This window comes from Emys orbicularis, chromosome 1 (genome assembly GCF_028017835.1).
Source record: "Emys orbicularis isolate rEmyOrb1 chromosome 1, rEmyOrb1.hap1, whole genome shotgun sequence".
In the NCBI taxonomy this organism is placed as follows: Eukaryota; Metazoa; Chordata; order Testudines; family Emydidae; genus Emys; species Emys orbicularis.
Window position 1 is genome coordinate 4701322 of NC_088683.1, and position 11301 is coordinate 4712622.

Below are 11301 nucleotides of genomic sequence, written 5' to 3' on the forward strand. Positions count from 1 at the left end.
AGAATCAGGCCCCATCGTTCTGCTCCGGCTGCAAGCCGGGCGTTTATTGCCGCGTGGCGCTCAGCTGAAGAGCGTCTGGTAGGTCTCCATGTGCCCCCTGATGCTCTGGACGATCTGCACCTCACTCTTGCTCCGGTTGTAGTAGTCCAGGAAGAGCCCGTCGGGGCTGAGCAGGTAGATGATCACCGTGTGGTCGACGATGTAGTCCTCGTCCTCGTCCCTGGGCCCAGCGCTGTAGTAGACGCGATAGGCCTTGCCGGCCTCCCGCATGTGCTCCGGGCTGCCCGTCAGCCCCAGCAGGCGCGGGTGGAACTCCTTCACGTACTTGGCCACAGCGGCCACGTCGTCCCGCTCGGGGTCCACGGTGATGAAGACAGGCTGCACCCGGGGCAGCTGGGGCTCCTGGTCCAGCAGCTGCACCACCTGGCTCATCTTCTCCAGCTCCTCGGGGCAGATGTCTGGGCAGTGGGTGAAGCCGAAGTAGAGCAGCACCCACTGCCCCAAGAAATCGGCCTTGGAGCGGGGCTGCCCGGTGTGGTCCACCAGGTGGAAATCCCCCTGGCCGATGGCCACCTTCTTCAGCTCCTGGATGCGCTGCAACTTCTGCTGCCGTTCCTTTTCAGAGCGGAGGTAGAGCCACGTGCCCAGGGCTGCCCCCCCAAAGAGGCAGGTGATGAGCAGCCGAGTCCTCAGCTGTATCCGTGTGGCGGAGCCGCTGCTCGACGGGGCCCCCTGGGAGAACTGTCTCCTGGTGACCCTGTTCCAGGAAAGGGTCTGTGCTGCCCACCTCTGCTGCTGGGGCCCTGCTGCTGCACCTGGGAACCACTTGGCAGGCTTGGTGTATCCGCTACTGCCAACTTCCCAGACTTTTAAGCAGGGTGATGGCCAGACTGTTTTATTGGCTGTCGACACGAGCCACCGGGCGCAGCCGGCTGGAGGGCGTCTCTGGGCACGTTCCCGGAAAGCCCAGGATCTCCCCTGGAGGCTGAGCTGCTGGGCACCGCATGGAGCCAAGGGCCAGCGGCTCCGGAGCGGGAGGGTCTGAAACATCCTGGGCAAAGCTGAAAGGATGAAAAAGAGCCTCAAGTAACTAGTGTTTTGAGGCTGGGCTCATCCGTCACGTTCTGCAAGGCGGGAATTGGGGGCGGCCTGCACGCCAGCCCTGGGAGATTGTGGGAAGCCAGGACATAGAACAGATGTGGGAGAAACAACGGAGTCTAGACCCTCATGGCAGGCGGAGGCTGCTAACGCTGGAGCTCAGGCAAAAGGCTCCTGGACCATGGGGGGATCCTCACCTCCCACGGCTCTGTGGATGGACCAGGCTCCTGCCTTCCAGCCACGCCCCTCCCATTGCAGCCCTGGGCTCTCCACAGTGCTGCTGATGTCCCACAGCCCCCTGGTATCCTAGCCCCGCCCCCCCTGCTATCCCACCCCATGCTCCCCCCCCAGCTCTGCTGGTGCCCCTCACTCCCGACCTGCAGCCCCCGCAAGCCCAACACTAGGCTCCCCCTCCCACCTGGTGTGAGCGCCGCGATCTCTCCTCATCAGCAGATTCGCTCCGAACGCGCTCGGGTGCGGGACGCGCCCAAACGAGGAAGTGCCGTGACGAATCCCCCAACGCCAACGCGCACACACCGGGCCCCGCTCAACGCATGCGCAGTTGTACAGCCCGCCCGCGCCCTGGGCTCCGCGGCTGATGTGTGATTCCCGTCTGCCGGCAGCAGGGGGCGCTGCCCGCACAGCGCTGGGCGCGCGTGGCTGCCACCTGCCGGCGGGACGCGGGGCTGCTGCCGCGGTACAGCAGGCGGGGGGGCTGCGGGGGCCAGGCCGCTGGCACAGAAAACGGGCAAGACCCTCGTCTGCAGGGAGCCCCCCCACGGAGCCCCCATCTGGGGGTGTCCCCCCTCCGCCCACGGCGCCCCCCAATTGGGGGTGTCCCCATTTCCCCACAGAACCCCCATCTGGGGGTGTCCCCCCTCCCCCCACGGCGCCCCCCAATTGGGGGTGTCCCCATTTCCCCACAGAACCCCCATCTGGGGGTGTCCCCCCTCCCCCCACGGAGCCCCCTACTGGGGGTGTTCCCCTCCCCCCATGGAGCCCCCATCTGGGGGTGTCCCCCCTCCTGCAGAGCCCTCTACTGGGGGTGTCTCCCGTGCCCCTGCAGAGCCCCCCCCACTGGGGATGCCCCCCTCCTGGATCCCCCCCAATTACGGGTGCCCGTCACCCAAGGCCGCTGTGTCCCGCAGGCAGGACAGGAGGGCCGTGAGCTGCGCTGGAAGAGAAGGGTTGCAATCACGGCGGGACCTCCCTCTGCCAGCAGGGACCCAGCCCCGGACTGTGACCCATAGTCGAGGGACCTGGGGTGGGCCCTTGCCGTGCTGGCGCCGCCCGTCTGGCCCGGTGCAGGCGGCACGTGGCGGAGGAAGGCGTCAAACAGAGCCGCCAATGGAAGCTGCTTTGTCCCTGTGGGCAGCCCGGCAGCGAGCGGCAGCCTGACATGAGCGGCCTGCCTGAGTCGTGGTGGCAAGGCGGACGCCCGAGGGTGCCCGCAACAGAGGATGGGCGGGCTGGGTCGTTCTAGGGGGCAGCACCCCTAGAGCCAAGCGTCCGGCCCAGCCCGAACCTCCTGGCTACAGTGCAGCAGAGGGCAAGGGATTGGCTGTTACCCCAAATCATCACTGCGGGTAGCAGAGCAAGACACTTTATTGCTCAGTCGGTAGCGCTGGCAGGGGCTGGCACTGGGGTGAATGGTGATGGCAAGTTGCACTGTCCAGGCGGCAGAGGGTCCCTGGGGGCAGCGTCTGCATGGGGCTGTGGGGAGCCAGCTGGCAGGGGACCCCTCCCTTCAGGCAGAGCAGAGCAGTGCCTGGCTGCTCCCCAAGCCCTGCTCCCCTGTCACCTCCTCCAGTGACCGGCTGCCCTGTGGCAGGATGATCTCTGCGACCTTGCAGCTGGGCGCGAAGGGCTCCGAGCCTGCCAGGTCCAGCGCCCCCTGCAGGGTGCGTCTCTGATCGTTGCTCAGCTCCGGGGTGTCGTAGTGAATCCGGATCCAGGGTGAACCTACGGAAACAGGGGGCCGGGGCTGAGACACTTGTCACCCCCTGCTGGGTGTGGGGAAGGACAGCACTGGGAGGGAGCGGGGCTCTTGGGGTGCACCTGCTGGGGCTGGGGTGGGCAGCAAGGGCCTCGTTCCCTGAGCAGAGATGGGATCAAAACAGGAAGCAGCTGGTTCCTAACCCAAGGGACGGGGGGCAGGAGCTTCCCAGGTCGTCTTGGGGTGTCAGGAGTCATGGGCTGGCCTGGCCGGGGCTCCCCAAGTGTGCACAAGTCCCTACCAGTCCCTCCACCTGCTCTAATCCCATCCAGATACCCCATTTGCAGTTTGGTGTGTGTGTGTGGGGGGTAGTGCCAGGTGTCTCCCCCCTCCCCAAGCCAGTGCCAGGCCCCAGCCCAGGGGCCCTCAGTCCAGAAGTGCCATCTACACCCAGGCAAAGGGAACCCAAGGGAGCCCCCAGGCTCTGTACCACTGAACTGGCAGTGCCAGCTGCAGAATAACTGGATTATGCCAGGCAAAGGGGATGGGTGCCCCAGAGCAGGTCAGATACTGCGGGAATGGGCAGCGGAATAAAACCCTAAGATAGACAGAAGGTCCAAGGGACTGGCTGGTCCTGGCTGGAGTCTGGCCCCAGGAGCAGACCCCAGGGCAGGCAGCGCAGAGCAGGTGGGTGGGTGGAGAGCCCGGCAAGCAGACGCCCTGGGCGGGGTGCGCTTGGCTCTTACCTTTAGCCACGCGCTGCCCCACCGTCACCAGCAGCTCGGCCCCCACGTGGTGGTTGATTGGCTGCCCCTTCTGGGTGCGGCCGGCTCCCAGCTCATGCAGCACCTGGGCGATGGGCAGGGCCTCGACCCTCTGCACTGTGCCTGGGGAGAAGGGCGGAGACAGGTCAGCAGTTACGGAGCCTGCGAGCCGGGGCTGGGGTCACAGGCGTGGAGATGGGGGGGGGGGAGCTTGGAGACATTGGGGTGCAGAAGGCAGCACAACCTGCCTCCCCCACTGTCCCTTGGGGCCAGGGCGGGGGGCACTAGCCTGTGCCCCTCTCCCCAGCACCAGCTCCTTTGGTTCCTATTGCGGTGGGGGGCAGAGAGCAGCTCCCCCTGCAGGCTGGGGCTGCCCCACCCTCGTGCCCCACCCCCGCTTACCGTCCTGGGCCGCGGGCAGCTCCTCCTGGGCCCGAGCCCGGCCGAGCACCTGGTAGCGCTGCTCCTCCGTCCCTGTGCACAGGGCCCGGGCCATGCCGGCCTCCACCCCCTGGGCCTGCAGCATGGCCTGGAACTTCCCCAGGGCCGAGCCATCAGCCAGCGAGGCTGCGATGCGGGCGGCGCCCTGCCCCACCGAGCTGGCCTTCCCGCACTGCCACAGCAGAGAGCCCCCTGCGCAGGGAGAGATGGGCCGGGGTCTCACTCCTGCACATGGAGACCCCCCCCCCCACAGCCCCCTCCCACCCCTCTGCCCCAAGGTGCTGCTCTCGTCCCGTCGTCCCCGGCACAGCCCCCCAGCAAGCCTGGTATGTGGCAGCCCCAGGCTTGCCCCTGGGCCCCGTTCCACCCAGTCACCCAGCTGTGACGGGGAGCCCAATGGCCCAGAGCCGCTCTCAGCTACTGGCCTCCGCCCCCACTTCTCCTCATGCTCTCAGTCCGGGGGCAAGAGGGGGGGCGGGGTGGGATATGACTGTAGCCAAGCCAGGGGCAGGAGGGGACAAAGGGCTGGCACTAGGAGGTGGCAGCTCTGTGTGGACGTTCATTCGTGTGAGTCCACGTCGGCTCCTCACACTGCCCGCGCGGCTCTCCCTGACCCTTCACCTGCCCTGGGTGTGGGACACGGGCTGGGGGCTGCTTAGGCCCCCCGCACCGCGGGCAGGTGGAGGGTCTGCCGTGGTTCCCCACAGCTGCCCGTCCGGCTCTTATCATGGCTGGGCTGTGGCTCCGAGGCCCCCTCCCCCCCCCCGAGTCGGAGCCCGGTCAGGGAGAGCTGCACCGCGGGACAGATGTGCAGGCAGCTGGGGGCGGGCAGGGGGCTGCTTTCGTTTCCACCTTTTGGGAGGGCTCTGGCACTCAGCCTGCAGCCAGGGACTCTGGGCGGCTGGAGCCAGTGCTCGCGCTGCCCACCTGACCTTCGGGGGCTGGGGCGGCTGGGGGCTGCACTCAACTGCCTGCCTGACCTTGGGGAGCTGGGGCGGCTGGGGGCCGCGCTCAACTGCCCGCCTGACCTTCGGGGGCTGGGGCGGCTGGGGGCCGCGCTCAACTGCCCGCCTGACCTTCGGGGGCTGGGGCGGCTGGGGGCCGCGCTCAACTGCCTGCCTGCCTGGCAGTTCGGGGCTGAGGGGAGTGGGGAGCACTCAGGTGGCCCGGGGCTGGTGGTGGGTGGCCCATCTGGGCTCCGGCGGGGGAAGGGGGGGTGGGAGGTGCGGGGCCCTGGGCAGAGGGGGCAGTCCAGCTGGGGGCTAGCCTCCCCAAGCCCCCGTTCACCCGCCGCCCATACTCATCGCTGTCCAGGGATAGCATTAACCCTTGGGCAGCTCTTGTCCCCCCAGCGCTGCCATTCTGGAGCTCCCCACACCTAGCGTGGTGACCAGGTGATGCAGATCCGCTGGCCCCTGGCCCTCCAGGCACTGCAGGGCCTCCAGCACCTCCAGGGAGTGGCCCACGCGCTGCCCCAGGGGCCCGTCCATCCTGCTGAGCATGGCCACCGTGCAGATCCCCAGCCGGCTGCCCACCGACACCTGCAGGGACGGGAGGGAGGGGCAGTGAGTGTTTGCGACAGCTGGGCCTGGGGACAGGATCCTGGTGTCCCCCCGGGGGACGAGGGGCAGCTCCCACCCCACCCTGCGTCACCATCTCACAGGCTCATGGTCCCAGCACCCCTCCCTGCCTGCCCGGCCCCGCCTGGCCTCCCCCTCCTGCTGCACATGGCAGACGGCTCCCCGGGAAGAACACAGACCTTCCTCTGGGGGTTGTCTTGGAGTGACAGGCACGTCCCAGCTCCCCTCGTGCCAGGGCACAGGCTGCCCGCCCCTGTGGCACAAGCATGGGAACCGGGCACTGCTCCCGGTGTCAGGGACCTGCGGGAGGCCTCTAGCCCCGTAGGGAGAGGGCAGGGGAGGCCAGTCAGCACAGGGATGGTGGGGGGACAGGAGGCCCCTGCAGGCAGAGAAGGGAGGGACCAGGCCACTTGGGGCTCCTGGGGTGGGTGGGGATGGCTGTGCCCCCTCCCCCAGGGTTGTCGGGTCTGGGCCGCTCACCAGGCTCTGGGCCAGGGTCCGGGCGCTGTCCAGACTGGTGTAGAGGGCAGCGCTGCCGAACTTCACGTCCAGCACCAGGGCCGAGACCTTCTCTGCTGCCTTCTTGCTCAGAATGGAAGCTGCAGAGCCAGAGGGAGCCGGCTCAGAGATGGGGAGTCCTGGGCACCTCCCTTGCTGGGGCAGGGCGCTGCTGGCACAGCCGCCTCGGCTCAGTTCCTGTCGGAGGGATCCCGCGGGCAAGGCTGGGCCCTGTGCCAGGAGCCTCCTGCTCCGGGGACTGCTGCAACGCCCTGCCTTGATTTCCACTCCCCCAAATCCCTGGCACCCTCCGCTGGCCGACCCGCTGCTGGGCAGTGACGCCACGCACGGCAGAAGGAGTGAGCTCCTCGCTCTGAGCCAGCCCAAGGGGAAGGAGGTCACACCGGGGCTGATGGAGGCTGGACTTTGGGGTGAGAGGTCAGCTCTCTTCTCTCCGAACGTGGCACCCTTCTGGGTCCCCCAGGGCCCTCACCATTCCCAGCCCCCCCTCCCCGGATCTCAGACATCGCTGACCGGGTGCAGAGCGCTGGCTCCCACTGCCCCTTGCGGGCTCTTCCACCCCAAGGGAGCAGCCTCAGTGTGGATTCCAGGGACGCCTGCCCCATTGGTGCCACCCCACTTTCCTCCGCCCCCTGCCATGGCCCCGGGGAGGCAGCCAGGCAGCGGCGCAGGGGCAGCTGCCGTGGTACCTGTGATGAGGGGCAGGCTGTCGACGGTGGCCGTGACGTCCCGCAGGGCGTAGAGCACCTTGTCCGCCGGGACCAGCTCCTCGCTTTGCCCCACGATGCAGCACCCCACCTGTTCCAGGATGCACCTCATCTGCAGGAGCGGGGAGGGGCCATCAGTGTGTGACCCCATGGGCCCCCTAGAGCCAGGTGCGGCTAGTTACCCCAGCAGGGCCCTTTCTGGGCAACAGCCAAGTGCAAAGCAGCTGGCTTGTGCCAGGAGGTGGGCAGAGCCCGGCCGCCCGCCCCCGGTGATGGGCAGAGGCACTGGGTGCAGGATGCCCAGCTGTCTGAGGCTCAGTGAGAAACCTGGATGAGGGGAGCGCCAAGGCACTGATTGGCTCTCCCCCGGCTCAGGTCTCCCCCTGCCTCCATCAGATGCCCCTTTCATGTGCTGAGCCCCTATGGGCTTGCTCTGTGCCCCTCCCATTGTTCCAGAGGCAGGGGGCACTGGATTGGGGGCAGCACAATACCAGGCAGGCCCTCGGGTCTCCCTCCCCTGGCACCGACCCAGCCCCTGCGGCGGCCCCCTCACCTGCTCGGGGCTCTGAGAGACGTTGAACCCCGGCACGGACTCCAGCTTGTCCAGCGTGCCCCCGGTATGGCCCAGTCCCCGGCCACTGATCATGGGCACCTGGCGGGGAAGGAGAAGGCCACAGGCCCTGGTGAGAGGCAGCTAGGCAGGACAGATGTGGAGGGATGATCCCCTTGGTGCCGAAGGGAACCCACACCGGGCAGAGACTCTGCCAGGGCCCCCATTTCTGCTGGCAGCCGCACAATGGCAGACCCAGGCCAGCAGCAGGGCACCTGGGTGTACCCACTATCACGCTGCCAGCCCCGCCTGCTGGGAGACACAGGCCTCTCCTGGTTCCCAGCACACCCGCCTTCATCTCCGCCCTTCCAGGCATGGCTATGGGCTAGGGGACCCGGGCAGGCGCTTGGGGTCTCCATGAACACCCAGGCCCCACTCAGACCTCTGCCCACGGAGCAGAGACTGCCGGGCCTGGCACTCACCTTACAGCCACAGGCAGCCAGGGCCGGGGCCAGGGGCAGGCTGACCTTGTCTCCCACGCCCCCCGTGGAATGTTTGTCGACCAGGAGCCTCTGCCAGCTGTCGGGCCACTCCAGGACCCTTCCCGACACCGCCATCTCCTGGGTCAGAGTCAGCGTCTCGTCCGGATCCATATCCCGCAGCCGGATGGCCATCAGCATGGCCCCTGGGGGACAGAGCCAGGGCTGAGTACCAGGGGATGGTGGCAGAGCTCCGGGGGATGGGCAGTGCCATGCTGGAGCCAGCACTGGTGGGGGCTGGGCAGGGTGTGACGGTCCAGAGTCCCACAGCTCTGGGAATGGGCAGGCTGGGGTGTGTTGTGGGGAGGGGATGGGCGGGAGCCGCAGCCCCTGGGGTGGGCTCTCCCTACCCACCCCACCCTGCCCCCACCCAGGGGAGCAATTAACTCCAGGCACTTTGAGGCCTCCTGCCCTGGACAGAACCGGCCAATCGCTGGATCAGGGCCAAAGCAGATCCAGGCTTCCCTAGGATCCACACCCAGCTCGGCCTGGGAGCTCATTTCTCAGCTCAGAGCAGAGATCCTCAGAGGTCCTCACCCCCCAGGGAACTGGGACAAGCAAGGTCACCACCAGGTGTACTGTCCCCTGGGTCCCCCATCCCCCCAGGACCTTACCCCTGTTCCCCATCCCGCCAGGGACCCGCCTGCCCCCTGGGTCCCCCATCCCCCCAGGACCTTACCCCTGTTCCCCATCCCGCCAGGGACCCGCCTGCCCCCGGGTCCCCCATCCCCCCAGGACCTAACCCCTGTTCCCCACCCCGCCAGGGACCCGCCTGCCCCCTGGGTCCCCCATCTCCCCAGGACCTAACCCCTGTTCCCCATCCCGCCAGGGACCCGCCTGCCCCCGGGTCCCCCATCCCCCCAGGACCTAACCCCTGTTCCCCACCCCGCCAGGGACCCGCCTGCCCCCTGGGTCCCCCATCCCCCCAGGACCTAACCCCTGTTCCCCACCCCGCCAGGGACCCGCCTGCCCCCTGGGTCCCCCATCCCCCCAGGACCTAACTCCTGTTCCCCACCCCGCCAGGGACCCGCCTGCCCCCTGGGTCCCCCATCCCCCCAGGACCTAACCCCTGTTCCCCACCCCGCCAGGGACCCGCCTGTCCCCTGGGTCCCCCATCCCCCCAGGACCTAACCCCTGTTCCCCATCCCGCCAGGGACTCGCCTGCCCCCTGGGTCCCCCATCCCCCCAGGACCTAACCCCTGTTCCCCACCCCGCCAGGGACCCGCCTGCCCCCGGGGTCCCCCATCCCCCCAGGACCTAACCCCTGTTCCCCATCCCGCCAGGGACCCGCCTGCCCCCTGGGTCCCCCATCCCCCCAGGACCTAACCCCTGTTCCCCATCCTGCCAGGGACCCGCCTGCCCCCGGGGTCCCCCATCCCCCCAGGACCTAACCCCTGTTCCCCACCCCGCCAGGGACCCGCCTGCCCCCGCCGAGGTCCCCCGGGTGGGCTCTGGGTGCCCGGCCCATCTCACCCATCTGCCCCTCCTGGAGCCCCCCGCGGGTCACGGCCCGGACGAAGCGGCGAATCTCCTCATCCCGCAGCTTCTCCCCGTCCCGCTTCTTGCGGATCAGCGCCGGGAAGGTGCTGCCTGAGCCGGGGCCGGTCCGGTCCATGGGGCCGGGCGCTGCGGGGACAGAGCCGGGGCATGGGCAGCAGGCGGGGGCTGCGGAGGGCGCTGCCCGGCCCCGCGGGGCGCTCAGCGGAGAGACCCCGGGCAGGGACCGGATCCCCTCGCTGGGACCCCCGGGGGACCCACCTGCGCCTCTCCCCCGGGACCAGCCCTGGCTGGACGGCCCCCGCTGCCCCGGGCCGGGAGAGGCGTGTTGGGAAACTCCCCTGAGCCTCCGCCAATCGGGGCTGAGAGTCACCCTGGGGACACCGGGGTTGGACCTGCTGCTCCGGAGATCAGCCCTTCGGGAGGGTTTAAGGACCACCAGGGCACCCTGCAACCACGGTTCAAATCCCAGGGCACACAGAGGACCAAGGCCCCTCTCCCTCAGAGGTGTGGTTTGCCCCGATGCCCGGGGCCAGCGTTCCCCGGCAGTGCCATGCGCTGGGCCCTCTCTCCTCTCAGCTGGGCAGTGGGTACTGTCTGAGGGGGAAGGGTGCCTGTGAAATCCCCATTCATCCTGGCTCCCTTCCCGGAGGATGCCTGCAAGCCAGGGCGCTGTCTTTGTTTGTCTTTGTTTGTGTGGGGACAGGGGGGCTGCGCCCTGTCTGAAGTCCAAGGGTAAGTTAGACGTTAATTTTTTCTCTCCCTCTGGGCTCCAGGCTGGTCAGGTGACCTACACCTGGCCTTGTGAGGCCCATTTGGGCAGCTCCTGGCCTCAGTGCAGCCCAGGTCACGGCTCCATTGAGGGCATGCAAGGACAGTACTAGCTTAATGCCATCAGCCAGTGCTGACTGGGCAGAAATCCACGAGCCTGGGCTCTCTGTAATCAGCTGTGGACCTTCCATCTCTCTCCAGGTACTTATATGGCCCAGCCACCATAGCTCAGAGCTCCTCACCCTTGATACTGGATTTATGGCCCCAACACTCCTGTGTGGGAGGGCAGTGCTGTGGTCCCCATGTTACAGAGGGGAACTGAGGCACTAGGAGACAAAAGGCCATGGCCAAGGTCACACAAGGAGTCTGCAGGGAGTCAGCTTAGATCCTCGGAGTCCCTGTTCAGTGCCTGCACATGGAGACCATCCTTCCTGAGCTCTAGATAGAGGGGCCCATTGCATGGGATGGGACCTGAGGGAGGACTCAGGGAGGACATAAATTGCTGGCTGAGTTGCACAGAATCGGCCAAGATTCAACCTAAGCCCAGCTCAGCGTGGGGAGGTGACATCCCGCTGAGCCAGGCTCCTGCTGAGAGTGGCGGATGCCGTAACATACTGCGAGTGTGGTTATTAGATGTGTGCATGCGTGTTTACTGGACACGCATGCACACACCAGGGGGGAGCTGGTGCATGGTGGCTCTTGGGCTGGGCTGGGGTGGAATTGGCTTCGCTTTGCGTTTCCTTCAGTCACATGGCACGCACTCAGGGCCAGCCACCAACCCGCAGTTTACCTCTGCAGCAACAAACAGGGGTGAGCTCTGCCTGGGTGAGGCGGTGTAGCTGTCTCCATGGCAGCAACTGAAGCAAATCCTCTGTCTAGACCAAGCCGTAGAGGTTGGC

The 11301-nt window shown here is 67.6% G+C and overlaps 2 protein-coding genes across 2 annotated transcripts; both read right to left on the reverse strand.

The window, feature by feature from the left end:
• Window positions 1–16: 16 nt before the first annotated feature.
• Window positions 17–1593, reverse strand: LOC135891366 (protein SCO2 homolog, mitochondrial). The gene is made up of 2 exons (XM_065418917.1): window positions 1517–1593; window positions 17–1061 (listed from the first exon to the last, which is right to left on the reverse strand). Exon 2 carries the CDS (start codon window positions 1048–1050, stop codon window positions 61–63), a length of 990 nt encoding a protein of 329 aa, XP_065274989.1. The 5' UTR covers window positions 1051–1061; window positions 1517–1593; the 3' UTR covers window positions 17–60.
• A 1252-nt stretch (window positions 1594–2845) lies between these two features.
• TYMP (thymidine phosphorylase) lies at window positions 2846–9749 on the reverse strand. The gene is made up of 9 exons (XM_065423335.1): window positions 9608–9749; window positions 8078–8280; window positions 7599–7697; window positions 7028–7157; window positions 6300–6418; window positions 5618–5780; window positions 4201–4431; window positions 3781–3921; window positions 2846–3060 (listed from the first exon to the last, which is right to left on the reverse strand). The coding sequence occupies exons 1-9, from the start codon at window positions 9747–9749 to the stop codon at window positions 2846–2848; spliced, it is 1443 nt and encodes a 480-aa protein (XP_065279407.1).
• Window positions 9750–11301: the final 1552 nt, after the last annotated feature.

What these genes read in the sequence shown, in the direction of transcription:
- LOC135891366 (XM_065418917.1), bottom strand. Translation starts at nt 1,050, where the DNA reads ATGTTTCAGACCCTCCCGCTCCGGAGCCGCTGGCCCTTGGCTCCATGC.
- TYMP (XM_065423335.1), bottom strand. Translation starts at nt 9,749, where the DNA reads ATGGACCGGACCGGCCCCGGCTCAGGCAGCACCTTCCCGGCGCTGATC. An exon ending in TCTCTCAGAGCCCCGAGCAG is followed by an intron (nt 7,158 to 7,598) that starts GTGAGGGGGCCG and finishes CCGCTCCTGCAG; the next exon opens with ATGAGGTGCATCCTGGAACA. An exon ending in GGGGCAGCGCGTGGCTAAAG is followed by an intron (nt 3,061 to 3,780) that starts GTAAGAGCCAAG and finishes CTGTTTCCGTAG; the next exon opens with GTTCACCCTGGATCCGGATT.